Below are 20,248 nucleotides of genomic sequence, written 5' to 3'. Positions count from 1 at the left end.
TTATGTTGTTGTTGTTTTTTTTCTCGTTTTCCCCCCCGAAAGCATAGTGCATGACGGACTCTAACTCTTGAAAATATTTCTCCTGGCGTGAAGCATTGTTCTGCTCAGCTTGAAGTTCAAAAAGAAAGTTTGTTGGTAAACATACAGTATTTATAGGGTGAAATCCAAAGCAGGAAGAAAATCAAACCAATGTGATGTGTGAACAACATGTATGTGATGAGTGAGGTGGACGCCCACCGAAAAAGTGTTTATCTTCCAAATTAAAATATATTTTATTTTTTTTATGCATAATTTGAGGCTAGTTAATTAGATTAGGGTTACAACTTGATTTTTAAACAGCCAATCATAATCTCTAATTTTACGGGTAGTTAGTGATCAGCGTTAGACAGAATGTAGCTCCAGGACCAACAAAATATGGTGATCCAGTAACAAGTCCTACTTGACAAAATCATGGCCACTGTCAGTTGGCCAATTAGAAGAGCAGGATAACAAAAGGCTTTAATGAAGAGCGATTTGACGAAACATAATGAAAGGATGGAGAAGAAATTTGATGTACGCATCCTTCCCGACAGTCGAAGACTCTGGCATGAAGAGAAAACCTGAAAATAATGATCAGTGTCTGATGCACATGGTCACAGGTGTCACTGAAGAGTGTTTTAATGAGCAGTTTCATATTGCTATATTCAACTCTAATTTCACATGGTAAAGTGTGCTGTGCCAGTCCAATTAGTGCAGTCTGGGAGCTTTTTTACTGAATCAGCAGTTAAAACTTTACTATAAGTTTATGCAAGTTTCTCCAAAGGCTGCAGCAATCAGGACAAATGAATCAAGGTAAAGGCTAAAGACATCTAAATACCTGAAAGCTCTCATATCCAAGTGCAAACTGGGCCATTTTAAAAACTCCCCAGGGCTCCCCAAACATTACAACAGGGCGGCAGCACTAGGAGTGAATTTCTCCATAATGAGGATCTGCGGAGCACTTTAAGTTCAATTTCCAATCATGAGCGGGTGTTGAAGATCCAAACAATCCCTCATCAACTGCATTATTCTCTTCTTGGCAGATTTGTTTGCACTCTTGTTGCTTTCAGGCTTCTTTGCTCCAAACTCTTCAGGCGAGATGAAGGGAAGCAGAGCAAGTAACCAACAAAAGAGCCAGGTAGTGATTTTATGATTTGTCTCAGAGCTGATGGAAGCCTTGGAGACTAATGCAGATTCTGAGAGGCAGAGAGCCGAGAGACTAAATAGGCCTTTCAACTCGCAAGAGAACAAGACATCCTGAGGAAATGTGGAAATCAAAAACACATTTCTTGTCTCTTCCTGTCTTTCTCCTATTGAAACACGTTTCATCTTTACTTCACATGAACAACAAGTACATAAGAAACTCTATAGACTGATAAAGAATAAAGCTGGGATTTGAAAAATGGTGTGATATCTGAATGTAAAGTCAATATGTAAGGACATGTTCAATGTAATTTACTTTCATAATGTGACATTTTCAGGATGTTCAATGACAAGGAGAAAAAAAGAGAGGTAAAATGAAGTTTCACCATACAAGTACATTTAGAATGGGTGTTTCAAACCATTTGCTGTCAATTTTGGAGGATCTCCTAAAAAAACACTCCACTGATTGAAACTTAAAGGGAAAGTTCACCCAAAAATGGAAATGCTATCATTATTTACTCACCCTCAAGTCGTCCCAAAACCTGTGTGACTTACTTTCTTCTGTGGAACACAAAAGAAGACATTTTGAAAATGTTTTTTGTCTATACAATGAAAGTCAATGTTCTCCAAAATATCATCTTTTGTGTGGTGAAAAGAAATGAAGTCATACAGGTCTGAAACAACATTTTTGGGTAGACTTTTCCTTTAAGAGTCACAATAATTCACACCTTGGGAAAATCAACATACAAACTGTTATACACTTCAAAAATCCTATTTTTTAAACAAATGTTTTTTCCAGTGATATTTGTACTTTGCAACTGAAAAAAAATCTGCCAGTGCAGTTAGACAAAATACATTCAGATTCACAATCTCTAAAAACAAGCCTTAACTCCTTTCACTGCCACTTCTCAAGTACATTTATATTGTTTCAAGGATTTTTAGATATTTTAAATGGGAAAATTAGACAAAAATATTTGTAAAATAAGTTTTTTTTTTTTTTTTTGTAATGGAAAACAAGTTAAAAAAGACAAAAAACTCAATGTCAATGTTATTAGAAGCTTAATATATACTACCGTCCTTTTCATACTGAATACATTGTAGAGATTGTAAATTAGTGTAATAACTATATAGACAGACCCTGAAAGTGTTACAGTGAACTAATAAGTGTACACTGAGGTGTAACCTAACACTGCTGAAGCTGACTACTGGCATCCCTCCTAGACGTGCTGGCATGAGCCAAAACTCTTCCCGCAGCCGAGCACAGGGGCACGTACCTCCTTCCTGTGATCCATGCCACCTACCCCCACTGCAGATGCTGTTTACAGATGGAACTGGCATCTGTCTCTACGTCATTCTCTTTAAGAAATGTTAGGGAATGGACGAGTTGAGAGATTTGTAGTGGTTATTTTGTTGCAGTTTCTTTTAATTTATCTGAGGCCTCACCCCTGATGTGCAGTGCCGCAGAGAGGACAGCTGTCTCGCTGAACGTGCCAGAAGCCGAGGGCCAGTGCAAACTGTTCTCGAACTTCTACTTTGCATATTTGGGCTGCACTTAATGCAGATAAGCTCAGGGCTAATGGACCTTTTTTAATCTTGAACCAAAGTAGGTTCAATATATTCCCACTTAAGACCTACTTGAGGTGTATAGAACCGAAATTTGTTGCTGCTGTTTAGATTTTTTTTAATAGTACAACCACATTTGGTAATATAACGTGTCAATTTTGAAAATGTGGGCTATCATCATATTTGGTCATTAAAGTAAAAGTAATACATCTTTCAAATCTGTAAAGAGTCTACTTTTATTTGTGTGCACTCACAATAACAAAACATTGTGCTTTTGTAAAATAATGAAAGCAAACAGAGTGCACTTTCTGCCATCTCCCTCTGTGAACTTGAGCGTGTCAAAAACAAAAAAAACGAAACGCCATGTAAACATGCCTGACAGACATGAAAAATATATCTATAGACAGTGCAATGCCTACTTTTAAACGAACCAAATCAAATGGAAAAATATTCTCAGGTTATGTAATCCATATGAAACGTGCATATAGGCATGTATACTAATGCGGAGATGAAGAGCATCGTTGAATTTATCACTGTAGTCGAAAATACAGAAAACACTAGTTTATCGATTAATTATTAAAATGCTAAAGCAATCTCCTTGCTGTTTTCCCCCAACACATTCATAATCATTACTTTTGCAGGTGCGCTGCTGCAAGCTTATTATTATGATTATTATGGTTTATATGGTTTATTAAAAAAACTATTATTCGACTAATCGCTTAAAAGGAACGACTACTAGTCGATCAGAAAAATCTTTAGTTGAGGGCAGCCCTAGATATATCCATCAGATTCCAGAAATCATCAAACACATCCACGCAAAAGAGTTGACGTAAAAAACATCAAACACGTTCCTCTACCATTATTTATGCCATTCACTCATACTTTTAACACTTAAGTACATGCAATAAGTTTCTTACGCACATGTACTTTCCCCCAGGGGTTACTTTAAAAGTCACTTTCCATACAGGAAAGTGCATTTCCATCTTATTCTAGAGCATGACTACCAGGTACTTCATATAACTACCTGCTGACATCAGTGAAGGCCAAACATTTCCTGATCCTTTACAGGGCTCCTTTCTAAATTTCACACACAAGCTTTCAATCTCCAAATCTCAGAGGCCCTAGATTCAAGTGCTCATGAGTGGGAGAGGCCGGGATGGTTTATTCTAAAGGAGAATCTGACCGTAGAGCTCTTGTGGTGTTACTGTGAAGCCCCAGTATTGATCGCAGCTTTAGCACAGGACCCCCTGCCCGGATCAAGAGACGACTCTCACACCAAGGTAAGGGTGGTACGATTCAGAGCGAGGATGGTACGATTCCACTGAAGGGGCCTTGGGATACGTTTCAAAGCAGGAACAAGCTTTGTGGATTCAAACAGTCAATTCTCAGAATTTGCCCACTTCACCATTCAAAGCCACTTCAGATCTTCTGTGGTTGTCAAAACTTGGGGTTGAATTCGACATAAAACAACATTCGTAACCCATTTTACTTCCATACAATGACATATTTGATTGAAAAAGATGTACAAGGACGGGACTTGATTGTATCCATCAGGAATGGAATGAATCATGAAAAGTGGGTGTTCTATACCACAACTGAGCCAGAGCAAGATTGAGGAGGAATCCTGTCCTCCTGAGACGTCGCTGGATACACTTTAAGGATGCTTTTTGACCAGGATGTGCAAGAGAAGCCTGAATTGCTGTTGAAAACCAAGTTTGTAATGTAGTTTATGTCTATGTGGCATTTTTAATATGCTTTAAGACAAGCCATGAGCAAATTCATTTGTCAGCACCACTGCTGAGTATTTTCAACTTAAAACTGCAGTGAAAAAAAGACAGTCTTAAACCCGCGGTTTGATATCACTGTTGTTTCTGACATCACAAACTACCTTGTAATCAATCACGTCAACGTGCCGGCGGGGTTAGCATAACAGCGAACTAGCAGGGGAGTCTCGAGAGAAGCCAGGTTATCCCAGTATTTTTCTGTTGATATAAAAAATCGTGTAGATTTAGCAATATGGCGGGTGTATGATGTATATTACGATGTTATGATGAACTATATGCCTTTCTCCACTGACGTTCTGAGTTGTTCAAAGCATTTGTAAGGATACTGATTGTTAGAAGGCAGCTGTCTGACTCTGACATGGCGAATGGGAACATGGTTTGTGTAACATTAGCCATGCATTATTAGCTGTTTGATAACAGTCAAGCAAAAGGGTAATCATATTAATTACCTTTATGTGTCCGATGTCGTAAAAAGCGATACCATTGTGCTGCGTTTACTTCAGTAAGTTGAGCGTTTACTCGTGCAAGTGAGTGGAGGCAGGGCTAATTAGCATATTCATTGATCTGCGTATACTAGATGAGGTGAGGGTGTAGAGTTACATTCAAGCTATTTTAAGGCATGAAGAAAACATTTTTTCTTGTGAAAAAAATTTAGTATGTCATTTTGGTGATAAAGATGAGTTTTAAGGGATAAAATTATTGACTACAGGGGGACTTTAAATATCGTATCAAATGTAATTTAAATACCATATTTAGCCGATAATTATGACCCAATAATTATTATTTTTATTATCTTTTTGTTCATAATTTTTATTAAATGCGTTATCTTGAGATGAGTCTCTGTAGTCGTCCAATTTTACTCACATTTGCTGATGTAACATTTATTATAAAGTTGACAGGTGATTCTTATAAAATGTAGTTTGATCACCATCTTCTCAGTTGTTTAAAAGATTAAGGCAGTTATCAAAGTTTCATATAATGTTTAATTTTCCATTTTTATAAAATACATTTTTATACAATTTGTAACATTTAATTTCCCTTTTCAGCAAAATCAACCTACGAATGACTATATTTATCTCTGCACATTATTTGATTCTTTGATTCACTTTTTGTCCTTTAAAGTCACCTCTAGATTCTTGATTGTAATATTTTAAACATGTTTTTTTCTGTAGAGCTGTTTTGAAACAAATGTATAGTAAAAAGCACTATACAAATAACCGTGAATAGAATTATCTGCACTGACTGCAAATTCTAAATAAAAACATTGTCGTATATGTAGAATTTCAAAGTGAAGACACCACAGGGGTCTTCAAAGGGTCCTTCAACAATGAAAGTTGAGTCAAAAACTGAAACAAAAACAAGTGTGACAAAACCCAGTGCCACAGAGAGGGTGAAATAAGCAACCCATCCTCCTCTGCTATCAATTAAACATGTGTCTTTCCTCAGAGGAACGAGCCTGGCTTTAATGAACACACCTAGCAGGGAAAGAGTGAGCGAGAGACGGGCCTGTCAATAACATTAATGCTTTTGTTCTAAACACTCTCGTGCCCTCCTGGTGGGCATCAGTCTCTTCAGCAGGGGCTATGATCAAGGGCTTCGCCACCAGCCAATCACCAGTCGCCCAGCAACGCACCCTGGGATGCATGGGGCGCACAGCATGAGCCACTGGAGGCGCTTGATGCTGGATTGCGAGGTGAAACCGCAGTGCTGCCAGAGTGACTCCCCGTCAGCATAATTAAGGGAGAACGTTTTTTTTTTTGTATGTGTGACTTCATACTGCATTACTTATCTCTGCCTTCCACTCTCTCGCTCCTTTTATTTTAAAGACTTCTCTCACATGCTCTTCCTGCCATGTCTTTGAGAATTGATTTTAATGCCCCTGGTGCGCTTAGAAAAGGACTAGAAAAGAATAGAAAGGGAATGACGGGTACAGGTCAGACCTTGAAGAAAAAGGAGAACAGGCGGACAAAAAGTGGAAAAGAAACTGAGGGAAAAGAAAAAAGGGTGGCCTGTGGCATAGTGGATAGGCAGATGGTGCACCAGTGTAAATACATACACACACACACATATAATGAAGACATATAATAAAATATTTTTTTAAATACTAGTAATATTTAATATACTACTACTAATAATGATTATTTTGTTAGTGGGTGTGTGTAAATATATATATATATATATATATATATATATATATATATATAAAATAAATAAAAAAAAAAATTTATTTATAGTAATTTTGCCAGATTTTACCCAACATAATGAGAGCACCACGCACTCAAGCATGGATTTCCACGCAGCTTCTCCAGTAGGTAAAAAAAAAAAAAAGTACACCTCACCCGTAGCAAAGTAATAGTACTCCTCTCCACAACAAGCCACACACTTTCATGTCTCTAGCATAAAATGTTATGCAACGAAGTGTATTTAGGGGTGTGTTCAGTGGAGAAACAGAGGACAGATTGGTCACCTCGTCAGGGAGCTGCTGGTAGATGGTCTCTGCTGTGGCGAGGATGAGGAGCGGTGTGAATGAGGGCACATCCTGCAGCAGTGTGAGGAAGCTGCTCTTGACCGTCTCACTGATGGCTTCCCACCAGTCACCAATGTGAGGCATGTAGATGATGCTGGGAACACACCGTCGAGCCTCACGAAACACCTACAAACACACAATTACTAATAATACTACTGAAGGGATCAACAATAAAAATGTCATTTTTATTTCTTGTATGTCCTGCCAACCTTTTCCATTTTTACTGCTCTTTTATTTTTAGCAATGCATTTTCATTATTTGCTAGAAATGTTTATATTTTTCATTTATATATATCTCAATCTTTATTACAGACTCAAGGTCCAAATTAAAAAAAAACAAAAAAAAAAAACAATAGACAACATATACAGCCCACAGCATATACCACACACATCCTCATCATCTGTCATGCATTCAGTGATGAAATGTCCAAGGTATTTTATTTTCGCACACACAGTGAGACTCTTATTAGACAACTTGAAAACTGGAAATTTTATACTTTTATCCTCCTTAGTTCTGTAAATCATAACCACACTCTTATCAGGATTATATATCATGCTCAAGACCATAATCAGAACACATAGTTAAAAGCTGTTGAAGACCAGCACTGCTAGGACTAAACACCACAAGATCATCTGCATACATAATATGATTCACTAGAATATTCCCAATTATACACCCAGTTTTACAAGCATTCAAACATTCAGATAGATCATCCATGTAAAGATTAAACAGAATTGGGGACAAAATCCCTCCTTGTCTCACACCATTACTAACCCCAAAAGGGGCAGAGACTTTATCGCCCCATTTTACTTGCATCATCTGGTGAGCATACCAATAAGCCAGGATTCTCACAATGTATTCAGGCACCCCTCTTTGTCTCATTTTAAGAAATAACAAAGAAATATATATATATATATATATATATATATATATATATATATATATATATATATTTAAGTGAATGACACCGGAAGCCTCGCACATTCATGCTACAAATGGCTGACCCGCTCTTACATTAAGAATAAGGTGGATGGGGTGCGCTGACTACCATGATCACACATCTTAAGCACAACATTATTAATACTACAAGCCTACAGCCCCACACAGGATGTGTGAAATATTCAAAAGTGATTGTGTATCTCAGCTTGCCTGAGCGCAGGACTCCTCTGGGGTTTTGGCACTGACGGAGTACAGCGTGAGAAGGTCGAGACGATGCACAGTGAACTTCTCCAGGTGGTGCAGCACAGCGGGGGCCAGGTGTGTGCTCTGCCCCGCGCCCTGGGGCCCCGTCAGCAGCAGCCGTGGCCGGTAAGAGGTGGGCTGCTGGTAGGCAGAACTGAAACAAACAAAAAAAGAAGGTCATTATCCATCCATCTATATCTATATCGAGACACAACCTTAGATTCTGAATTTAGGAAGAGTTGCTGACAAGTGGAATCAAGCTATGATGACTAATGAAAACTCCAATAATGTAATGAAGATTTATAAGCAATAAAGAAGGTAATTGATTACGTTGGCAGCTCTTTAGGGACGACAAATTTTCATGCATTTGACATCTATACTGTATATTAATATATTAAGATGAACCTCTTGCCAACATCTCATTTAAGTGTGAGGAGCTGCAAGTATTGATGATCATAAGCTAATGTCATAAAACACAATCACTGAACCATGAAGAACAAATCAATGCAAACACAATTGAAGTAGGTCTGTGGAGGAACACAAGCCATCTCAGTTCTGCAGCATTCCAACAGATGGCAGCAAAACACAGTGCTTGACTTTCTCAAATAAAGCTCTCAGGTTTAGGAACTTTTAAATGTAGCAAATTTTGTTTGTTGTTTATTTTCTATTGTCATATCAGCATTAAAGGCTATATTCATGGTAAAAATTAAAATTAAATGAATAAAATAAAAATGCAATTAAACTTCTTACATTACAATAAAAACTATAAGATCCAATATTCTAAATCTAATAGATAACAGCTATATGCTAGTCGTTGTTTATAACAATATTATGCTTTCAACGTAAAATGACAAATGAAGGGTCTTCATAGTGTATTGAGTAATCAAAAGGGTGCTGAGGATGACAACTGAGTTTTGTATGAATTCATGTGACTCACGTGGTAAAGTGGAGAAAGGGTTTATGGGTCGCGCAGGAAGCTGCTTTCTTCGGCGATCCTGACTGAGTTTCATAAATGGAAGGAGCACCAAGACATTCCTCATCCTCGCTGTACGAGTCCTCCACCAACAGATGATTGTCCATGTCTGAAATCACCGACAAGAAACTTTAAATGCTTCCATTTCTAATCACAGTGCTTTACAATGAGGCCAGTTTAACTAATACAGAAAACTGAAAACAGAATATTCAGCAGGAAATAGTGCTTTGATTTCATGCATTAATATTGAGGGAAGTTACTCAACATAAAATAAAATAAAATAATAATGTATATTATCTTTTATGTAATTAAAACCTCTCAGTAATACATTTGTAAAAATGATTCAAATCAGGAAAATCTTAGGAGGCAAATTTATCATTTCTGCATTTATTAAAAAAAAAATGAAGAGTAATAAGAGACAATAAAAAATGAAATATATTTTCCTCCCAAATCAAAAATAGAGTGGAAAAATAGTTTAAAGCCATTCTAGAGGAAAAAGATTGCTTTAATTGTAAAAATTCCATTCATAAAACCATTCATAAAAAATATTATATATATATATATATATATATATATATATATATATATATATATATATATATCATTCTTCAACTTAAAAAAGAGGTTCAATTTTGATTTCATGTTTCATTTAATTGTTCATATAACTTCTTAACCATCTCTAACATTTATCAATCATCTCTAACATTTCATATGAAGTTTCTCTTTAAACAAGCAGTTTAACAGTATAACTATAGCAGAGGAAAAACTCAAGACTAAAGTGGTGTGATTGGTGTCACATGACTTATTACTACAAAGAGAGCAGTCATTAAAAATACTGGGAAAATTCTATTCCCAGCAGAAATATGAGGTGGTAATTATAGAGCTCTATACGTAAGGTACAAAAAAATAGATTTGAATGGATGAGAAAAGAAGGTCAAAGAAAAAAAAACAAATTAAAGCAATTTTTGTACCTGTGATGTATAACAGAAATAACTCGGAGGACAAAATAAAAACCATCAGCAGGAAATGGAGGGCGTACCGTGTGTGTGTTCCCTGTGCAGGAGCTCTGCATGGGGGAAGACTCGCATCAGGCAGGCAAGCGTTTGAACCAGCGTGGGCTGCAGCAGGGGCTTCAATACGCAGGAAAGGGCCTGGCCGGGTGGGGCCACGGCCCTTTGGCCCGCAGGTACTATGGAGCGCAGGGCACGACCAAAGTCTTGTGGCCCCAAAACGATGGAGCCCACATCCAGCTGATAACGCTGGCTGCTGGCGTAGATCTGAGGATAGCGCCGACGCAGAGCCGCTAGCGCAGCCTCTGTGCAAAGTGCTTTGATGTCGGCTCCACAGTAACCTGAGACACAGGGAGACAGCAGTTTGACACACATCGGGGCAAGATTGTCACTACGTGGTAAAATTGGTAAATAGCTAGCTTAAAATATTTACAAGCTAATAGCTGCATAATTACACAAAAAATAAATAGATATATTGATAAAATATAATTTTTTTAGTTAATATGTTTTCATTGTAGCCTTGCCAACAGTAAAATTATTAATGCTGTGTTCCATTCAACTCAAAGTCAAAATTTGTAATTTTATATTTGGGAAAAGTAAAAAAAAAAAAAAAATAAATAAAATAAAAATTTTCAATTAAATTTTATTTTATCCCCCTCTCCCTTGGTAAAAATTTGTAAAAATGACACAAATCAGGAAAATATTTCCTTATTTTATTTTACACACAAACAATAAAAATGCCTTTTTATTATCATAATCACATTTTTTACTAAAATTTGGGAAAATTGCAAAAAATTAATTTAATTTTGGACTTTAAGTCAAACAAACATGGCAATACTCAAGAAGATACTTAAAGACACTCTTTTTATTCACTTTTAAGCAAATAAAATGCATCAGTGAGTCAAAGTTCTTACATTAAATAATGATAAAACCTGATGAACAAACACCTGAGACAGGTGTGTAAAACATAGTAAATGTTCATAAAATGGCATTGCCATTTGTTTTGGCATTGTTCATTTGTGGGTAGTATCAGACATCAAAACGCTTTATGATCCAGAGATATGAAGTAGCTCACATCTGACTTTGAATGTAGATTAAACATCAAACATGTTCTGACTGGCTGTGTTTTTGTGGAAAGAAAGAAATGACTTGAGACGCAAAACATCACTTTTGCATTCATCTTACCGACACATTTCTCGGCTAGCTCATTTACGAAGGGTTCAGCTAGCTTGGGGCTCCAGTCCCTGGTGTGGATTTCTAAAATGTGCTTTCGGGCCTGTTGGTGAGCATAACACGGACAGTTTACAGATAAAACAAAGCACTTCAGAATGCACAGTGGAACTGTTTTGATCATAAACTCTTAACAAAGGGGCTGGAGAAAACATAAGAGCTAACGTTTGATTAGCCAGCACCCTGCTGTGAAGACAAACAATATACACATCCAGAGATCAGAGCAGCACAGAGCTGAACTGATATTACAATTTCAGCTACAAAGCTCAAGCGTAGTTGATGCACAGTCATGAACTATGACAGGGTGTAACTATGATTGAAAATTATATTAGTAACTTGTGGTGTTTTGTTTTCTAGATTTATATATGGTATTCAATGTAAACCGATCTGTTTCAAGTTTGTTTATTGTCCCCACTCTACTGTTTCTGTGACAAATAAACCGGTCTGATTGAAAAAGTAAATAAAATAATAGTCACAATCTAAATGTGTGTACATACATATACATATACATATATATACATATACATATATATATACATACATACATACATACATTCAGTGGGTACGGAAAGTATCCAGACCCCCTTAAATTTTTCACTCTTTGTTATATTGCAGCCATTTGCTAAAATCATTTAAGTTCATTTTTTTTCCTCATTAATGTACACACAGCACCCCATATTGACAGAAAAACACAGAATTGTTGACATTTTTGCAGATTTATTAAAAAAGAAAAACTGAAATATCACATGGTCCTAAGTATTCAGACCCTTTGCTGTGACACTCATATATTTAACTCAGGTGCTGTCCATTTCTTCTGATCATCCTTGAGATGGTTCTACACCTTCATTTGAGTCCAGCTGTGTTTGATTATACTGATTGGACTTGATTAGGAAAGCCACACACCTGTCTATATAAGACCTTACAGCTCACAGTGCATGTCAGAGCAAATGAGAATCATGAGGTCAAAGGAACTGCCTAAAGAGCTCAGAGACAGAATTGTGGCAAGGCACAGATCTGGCCAAGGTTACAAAAAAATTTCTGCTGCACTTAAGGTTCCTAAGAGCACAGTGGCCTCCATAATGCTTAAATGGAAGACGTTGGGGACGACCAGAACCCTTCCTAGAGCTGGCCGTCCGGCCAAACTGAGCTATCGGGGGAGAAGGGCCTTGGTGAGAGAGGTAAAGAAGAACCCAAAAATCACTGTGGCTGAGCTCCAGAGATGCAGTCAGAAGATGGGAGAAAGTTGTAGAAAGTCAACCATCACTACAGCCCTCCACCAGTCGGGGCTTTATGGCAGAGTGGCCTGACGGAAGCCTCTCCTCAGTGCAAGACACATGAAAGCTCGCATGGAGGACTCCAAGATGGTGAGAAATAAGATTCTCTGGTCTGATGAGACCAAGATAGAACTTTTTGGCCTTAATTCTAAGCGGTATGTGTGAAGAAAACCAGGCACTGCTCATCACCTGTCCAATACAGTCCCAACAGTGAAGCATGGTGGTGGCAGCATCATGCTGTGGGGGTGTTTTTCAGCTGCAGGGACAGGACGACTGGTTGCAATCGAGGGAAAGATGAATGCGGCCAAGTACAGGGATATCCTGGACGAAAACCTTCTCCAGAGTACAATGACCCTAAGCACACAGCTAAAATAACGAAGGAGTGGCTTCACAACAACTCCGTGACTGTTCTTGAATAGCCCAGCCAGAGCCCTGACTTAAACCCAATTGAGCATCTCTGGAGAGACCTAAAAATGGCTGTCCACCAACGTTTACCATCCAACCTGACAGAACTGGAGAGGATCTGCAAGGAGGAATGACAGAGGATCCCCAAATCCAGGTGTGAAAAACTTGTTGCATCTTTCCCAAAAAGACTCATGGCTGTATTAGATCAAAAGGGTGCTTCTACTAAATACTGAGCAAAGGGTCTGAATACTTAGGACCATGTGATATTTCAGTTTTTCTTTTTTAATAAATCTGCAAAAATGTCAACAATTCTGTGTTTTTCTGTCAATATGGGGTGCTGTGTGTACATTAATGAGGGAAAAAAAATGAACTTAAATGATTTTAGCAAATGGCTGCAATATAACAAAGAGTGAAAAATTTAAGGGGGTCTGAATACTTTCCGTACCCACTGATATATATATATATATATATATATATATATATATATATATATATATATAAAATTTATATATGTTTTATATGTTTTACAAATTATGTTTTAAATTGTAATAACTCTGATTGAATAATAAATAGATAAAATAATATATCAAAAATGTATATATGAGGTCTGAGACCATTAGTGAAAATATATTTTGTATGTTTAATAAATTTTAAAGCAATACATTTTTATTGCTTTAATGAAGTTTTAAATTTCAATGTAGTTCAGACTTTTGGACCATACTGTACAAAATAATATTATAATAAGGAAAAATATATATGTTATAAATTTAAAAAGATATTTCCCTCAATGGCTTGAATGTAGTTAGCATCTATTTATTTATAGATTGGAGAGCTAAATACTTAGTTTAAAATAATTTTTACACTCAAGCTACTGTTTTGACTAAGAGTAACTTGAAAATCTTTTGTTCAAACTGATCTCATCAAAATGTATTGGCTGTCAAGAGCTTGACTAACAGAATATGTGAGATTATCAGAAAAAAAGATGCATTTCAACAACCAGACTGGCTGCAAAAGTCTAGAAACTGAGCTGTCAGACTATTTTAGGATGAGTGTTTTGAATGAGGGACACCAAGGACTCTCTGGGACACAGAGTGTAAGTTGGCTGCAGGCGACGGACACAATACTTGGCAAAGTAAAAAAAGTTTTTGTGCACCTTTTTATCTGGCAGGTTGAACAGAAACTCCCGGTCAAAGCGTCCGGGCCTCCTGAGTGCGGGGTCGATAGAGTCGAGTCTGTTTGTAGCACCGATGACCACTATCTCCCCCCGGCTGTCCAAACCATCCATCAACGCCAGTAACGTGGACACTATGGAGCTAAAAAAAATTAAAACAGAAAACAAAACGAGTTGCTAACCTCTTTGCATGTAAAACCAAAACTTGTTGATGTGTAAACGTGGGTAGTACATCAAACTCTTATTTCAAAAGAGCAAGAAATATCTTGTTTTTCACTATACGTTCCTTGTAATACCAAAACCATTTGTGTGGAAATCATACTGAGCTATCTGATTTCTTCAGGAGCTTATCTAATCCTGATGATGAAACCTTCTGCAATACCCGCTACATTAATTCGAATGCATTACCTGTGAATTTGATCCTGTCTGCTGGAGCGAACAGGAGCGAGGCCATCAATCTCATCGAAAAAGATGATGGAGGGTCTCATGAGGTATGCCTGCAAAGGTGAACAGGAAAACATCACCTGGCTGGAAAATCACACACCTAACACTTCAAAATAACTAGGGAAAGAACAGAGCCTGAAACCAGTTTTATAGGGATATATGTTTCAAGACAACAAGACAACTTGTGATACACTATAAGAATAAACAAAGAGGAAAAAGAAGCTTTGGAGAGAAAAAAAAAAAAAAAAAAGTAAAATGTCAAACACTGTTTAAAAGATCCTGTATTATGATTTTACTGTAGAAAAAAATAATGTTTTTGTTTGATTTTTGGAGCACCAAATGCAAATCTTTTTTCCTAAAATTGTAAAAAAAAAATATATATATATATATATTAAATTATACATAAAATTAAGTATAATATTATAATTATAAATAGTATAATTATATCACTTATTTTGTATATATAAAATAAATAAATAAATAAATAAAATCTAATTTCAACCATTTTGATTGTTTCCGAATTTAAAATACATAATTAACATAAGAATTTTCACTAGTGGAAAGTTGTTTATTTTCATGGTATAAATTAGATGTTAAATACTATAATGCAGTCTAAGGTTTTTATAATATTATAATATTTATTAAACTAATTAATTACTGCAAAGCAGTTTAACACTTAACAGTAGTATTTAACACTTAGACTTTTTCAAATTATCCCTAATCCGCTTGTTCAGTCTGATGTCACACATCACCGTTTCATTTTTTATGAATCGTTTAAATATTGGTGTCTCTGTTAGCCCAGAGGCTGTAGTGTACACCATAAGTTTATAAAAGCTTACCTTAATGTGTAATATGAATAAATAATGCTCATAAACAGCTGTTGAGATTGTATTCTCTCTTGAAACAAGTGGATGTTTGGACTCAGAAATGGTATTTCTTTACATAACAACTTAAGCGGATTTGTGCAATAGTGATTTTCTTTTATGCAAGACAAACGGCCAAGAATGTGCCATATCTGTTCATCAACAAATGTCACCTCAAAGACAGCATAAACTAGCTCAAGGTCATACTGGGATCAGGGTCTACTAGATCACCTGGTCAAAAAGTAGGCGGAGCTGTCGCTCAGACTCTCCCACCCATTTGCTGAGGCAGTCTGCACCCTTGCGCATGAAAAAAGACACCTTCCTGTCACCCTGACTGCATTCATTAGCCAAAGCCCTCGCCACAAGCGTCTTCCCAGTTCCTGGAGGCCCATAGAACAGACATCCTCTGCAAGGAGGGGGAAAATTGTGTTGCAAACATGTTAGTTTCTACCTCAGACAGAACATCAACAGACGTTTAAGTGTCTGATGCATACTTACATAAAAAAATGGAAAGCACTTGTGAAAAAATCATATAAGCAAAAAGCCACACCTTGGAGGCTGGATCTTAAACTTCTCAAACACTTCTGGATATAGTAGAGGAAAGACGACCATTTCTTTCAAAGACTGGATGTGATGGGTGAGACCTCCAACACTGTCAAACTTCACCTGCATTGAAAGAGACAAGAACATATGCTAGCCCACAAAGCATCTTTTTCCTCAGTGGAAATCAATGAAGCATCAAGGAGCTGATAATAAAGTATAAAAACACCAAGACTCACAGAAGTGTCCAGATTCATGGGATCCACATCCGCTAAACTGGCACCCACTTTTACTCGGTCTCGAAGAACACCGCTGGCCAAATCCTCTGCCCGCAGGTTCATGGGTAGACACCTGTCAGACAATATAGACAAAAACAAAGTAACGTCAAACCTTAGTAAAAGTTCACACACTTTAGCTCTGTAATAAACCACGAATTGAGCGAATAAACAGTCATTCAGTTTGATAACAATGTCACCTGTTACGAGCTCGGCTCATGCTTTTGCTTTTCCGCCTCTCAAAACGCTCTTCATCTGATGATGATGTTGATTCACTGCTGTGAATGGCATGTTTCTTTACTCTGGTGATCAAAACATAGAAGACGAAAAATGATAAACTACCCTAAACAACCCAAAAATCATTAAAGAAATGAGACCAAAGCACAGAAACATCTGAACCGAACTGCTGCAAATAACCATCATTCACCTAATATGGCTTCTTCTTGCAGGAGATCGGTGTGTGTCGAACAGAGAGCCCTTGCTTTGCTTCCTGTTCACTGGCTCTGAGAAAACAAATAAAAAGAAAAATTGTGCACCATTTATTACAGTAAAGTTGACCGAGTGGATCTCTGAGCTGGTGTGAGTGAGTGGAGGCGGGGCTAATTTGCATATTCATGGTTCCGCATATACTAAATGAAGCAAGGGTGTAGAGTTACATTTAAGCTATTGTAAGGCATGAAGAATTTTTTCACAGGAAAAAACATTTAAATATGTCATTTTGGTGACTAAAGATGAGTTAGGGGATAAAATTATTGACTACAGGGGGACTTTAAGTTTGAACGAGATGTAAAGAGTGAGCATAGAGAGTTTCGTTGCTCGTGTGAATGTGTCCGAAGCGAGTACCTATTGGGGGAGCTTCATATCGCTGCACAGTTTTACGCTGCCTGAGGTTATAAGGTCTATCGTTCTCCTCTCCAACCTCTTCTGCCTCGTCTCCTTCATCGTCTTCATCATCATCAGCCTCCACATCTTCATCCTCCTCTCCTTCCTCGTGAGACTCTTAAAAATGTGAAAGAGGATTGTTCCGAGACGTCAATCAAACAGAAAAACCTATACTTAAAAAATGTCAAATATCGGCCAATATATCTGTCAACCACTAACCTACACCAGACATAACTCGCATGAAGTGACACGTCATAACTAAAATATTATAATAACAAAGCTCTCTGCACTGCAAGTGCTGTTTGCAACTCTTTTCAAAGCAGTAGTCTTTTTACTTGGTGCCAGATTTTTTTTATAATATACCACAGTATAAACATTATAGCTTATTCTCTACCATTATTATTCTCCACATAAGTCTACATATACCTTCAGTTCCTTCCTCCTCTTCGGGGTCCTTTGATTTGCTCATGACTTTGTGATGCGCCTGCATTCCATATGTGTTCCTCCGCAAAGACTTCCTCCTCTTCACACGGGAGTACATGTCCATGTTTTCCTGAAGCAAAAAAAATAAATAAATAAACATCTAAATGTGAAATGTGGAGAAGAATCAATGGAGCAATGGAGTTTGCAGTATGTGAGTTTTGACTCATCAGTGGGTTCACAGCCCACACTAAAGAGAGAGGCCAATACTTCAGAGTAATGCAGGATTTTAATAACCTTAATGTGGGCAATCGTTTGCTTAATGAGATGAAAAAAGGCATCCAAATTGTTCTGCTGTTTAATCATCAGTGTTAAAGAATAGAAGGAGTCACCAGTTCAGTGTCCGTCCACATGCGGAGGCGCTCCACTTCCCGATTCTGCCGTATGCTGCTGATGTTGTCCATCTCTTGAAGAACTGCTTCTGCCGTACTAAAAACAGTCAAAAGATTCACAAGATGTTTTTAATTTTTAGTCTAATAAAACAATAGCTCTCAAACTGTGATACACAAACATAATCAGATATTTAAAAATACTAAAAATAAGTAATCAGCAGTGAGTTCATAAAGAGGTTTACTAAGCTTCAGTATGCAGTAACATCATTCAGAACGAGTAAAGCAGCTCAGATCATTCATGTGCAACACCAGCAGGTCTCTCTCCAATACACTTGCACCATCTGTCTTTGACTAGCAGCAACATGTTACCTCACACTAAAATCCTGGCTAGGACACAGCCTAGTAAATCCATTGGTAAAATTGCATTTCAACGTTAACTTGTCACTTGACGTTTGCATAAAGTTGAGCATTTCTGAACCTTTCGATGCTCTCAACATTTTATCCAATCTACTGTCAATCCCACAATCCACAGCGTGAGCGTGTTGCTTGGCTCATATAGGAATGAATTGAAAATGGCACTCCATGCCAGTGTAAACATGTCGTATGTATTCATCAACGTCAAAGCACAAATGTGTGTTTGACAAATCACAAAACTTTCCCTGAAAAAGACATGATAGCATGTATTTACAGTATAAAAGAGCTCCAGATGAGATGTTTAACACAGGTACAGTCATTTGCAGTCTTTGAATCAGTATGGTGGAATTTAAACAACACAGAAGCTCAAACAAGTGTGAAATACTACCATACTTGGTGGATTAATGTAATTTGTAAAAAAAAAAAAAAAAAAAAATTAACAAAGACTTGCAGGTTTATTGAAGCAAAGTCTACATCTTTTCAAGTACAGCCGGAACCTGCTTAAGTACCCCTGGGATACATGTGGCCTTGGCCAGGAATCACCAATTATATCACAAACGATTATTTGCATGAATGCAAGCTGAACAACTGCCGTCACCATAAATAGAGAGCCCACTTCTAGATCTGCTCGTGAACTCTCTATATTGTCTTGTTTTAGTTCTTGTTGAGTTTAAAGTGCCTGTTTCTGCAAGAGTAAACTTTATTGGCATCATCAGATGTCTTACTAATTATACACTAGCTACTCAAAACCATGAGGGAATTATAACGTACGCACACAAAGTCCAAACAGAACATGATTTCGATACGGTGAGCTCCTAGTGGGGTGAAATGCTAGTTGGTTTGTAGTCGTGAAGTGGAAAAGGTCCATCCAGCGTCGTTTGATGCTTAATAACTTCACAGACAGACTACCTCAGACAACCAGGAGATAAATGATTTGCTGACTGGTTTGGCCAACACTGAAGAGGCGTCTAGACGTGTAAATGCAGCTAATCATGTGTTCATGTATACATCCGTCTGTCGCCAGTAGAAAAGGAAGCAAAGTTTCTGAACAAGCTATTTCAGAAGTTCACTGTCAATAAATGGTCTTTTTGGACTGGAGATAAAGTTTTCAGTTTGTAATTTTACTTTATTTCAAGGAAACTATCAGCATACTTCTTGCATGAATTAACTATGAATTAACTAGACTTTACCTGTTGACAAGTTGGTCGAAAAGTAAACTCTGATTGAGGTGTTCGAATTGAGACTTCCTGACGCGACGGCTTCTCTTGAGCTCAACATGACCGTTCATGCGGCCGTGGTCCCCATCTGATGTAGAATCACCCCTCAGACTCATTCGACCTGTGGGTTAAAAAAAAGGAGTTACTAAAGTCATCACCTGATGAACATCGAACGTATCCTCATGCGTTTCATGATCAAAAGTCTCTGACATCAAACCTCATTTAACTCATCAAAAGGCGGCCTATTTGTTCTGAATAAAAAGTCCATCGACAGAATACCAAATTAAGTTGTCTTTCATGACTTATTGAGCTTGAATGGTCAAAAACACACAAAATTATGTCAAAATGTCAGTTATGCCTTAAAGGGTTAGTTTACCCAAAAATGACAATTCTGTCATTAATTACTCACCCTCAATTCGTTCCAAACCCGTAAGACTGAATAACAAATGAATATCTTTTCGATGAAATCTGAGAGCTTTCTGTCCCTCCATAGACAGCTACACAACTGACACTTTGACACT

The 20,248-nt window shown here is 37.3% G+C and overlaps 1 protein-coding gene across 2 annotated transcripts in view; it reads right to left on the bottom strand.

The window, feature by feature from the left end:
* The window catches only part of atad2b (ATPase family AAA domain containing 2B), an 87,480-nt gene that overhangs the window by 63,319 nt on the left and 3,913 nt on the right, over nt 1-20,248 (bottom strand). For both annotated transcript variants that reach the window (XM_051874739.1, XM_051874740.1), the window contains exons 4-19: nt 19,701-19,848; nt 18,097-18,193; nt 17,711-17,837; nt 17,246-17,401; nt 16,830-16,905; nt 16,603-16,704; nt 16,367-16,478; nt 16,138-16,253; nt 15,819-15,993; nt 14,689-14,777; nt 14,263-14,422; nt 11,386-11,476; nt 10,230-10,541; nt 9,155-9,299; nt 8,185-8,371; nt 6,976-7,161 (exon numbers count right to left, since the gene is read on the bottom strand). In XM_051874739.1, coding sequence (XP_051730699.1) covers nt 6,976-7,161; nt 8,185-8,371; nt 9,155-9,299; nt 10,230-10,541; nt 11,386-11,476; nt 14,263-14,422; nt 14,689-14,777; nt 15,819-15,993; nt 16,138-16,253; nt 16,367-16,478; nt 16,603-16,704; nt 16,830-16,905; nt 17,246-17,401; nt 17,711-17,837; nt 18,097-18,193; nt 19,701-19,848 — 2,279 coding nt within the window. The remainder of the gene's footprint in view (nt 1-6,975; nt 7,162-8,184; nt 8,372-9,154; nt 9,300-10,229; nt 10,542-11,385; nt 11,477-14,262; nt 14,423-14,688; nt 14,778-15,818; nt 15,994-16,137; nt 16,254-16,366; nt 16,479-16,602; nt 16,705-16,829; nt 16,906-17,245; nt 17,402-17,710; nt 17,838-18,096; nt 18,194-19,700; nt 19,849-20,248) is intronic.

The sequence above is a fragment of the Ctenopharyngodon idella genome, chromosome 20 (genome assembly GCF_019924925.1).
Source record: "Ctenopharyngodon idella isolate HZGC_01 chromosome 20, HZGC01, whole genome shotgun sequence".
Lineage (NCBI taxonomy): Eukaryota > Metazoa > Chordata > Actinopteri > Cypriniformes > Xenocyprididae > Ctenopharyngodon > Ctenopharyngodon idella.
The sequence above is the reverse complement of the archived record's forward strand: the minus strand, read 5'-3'. Positions and strand labels throughout refer to the sequence as shown.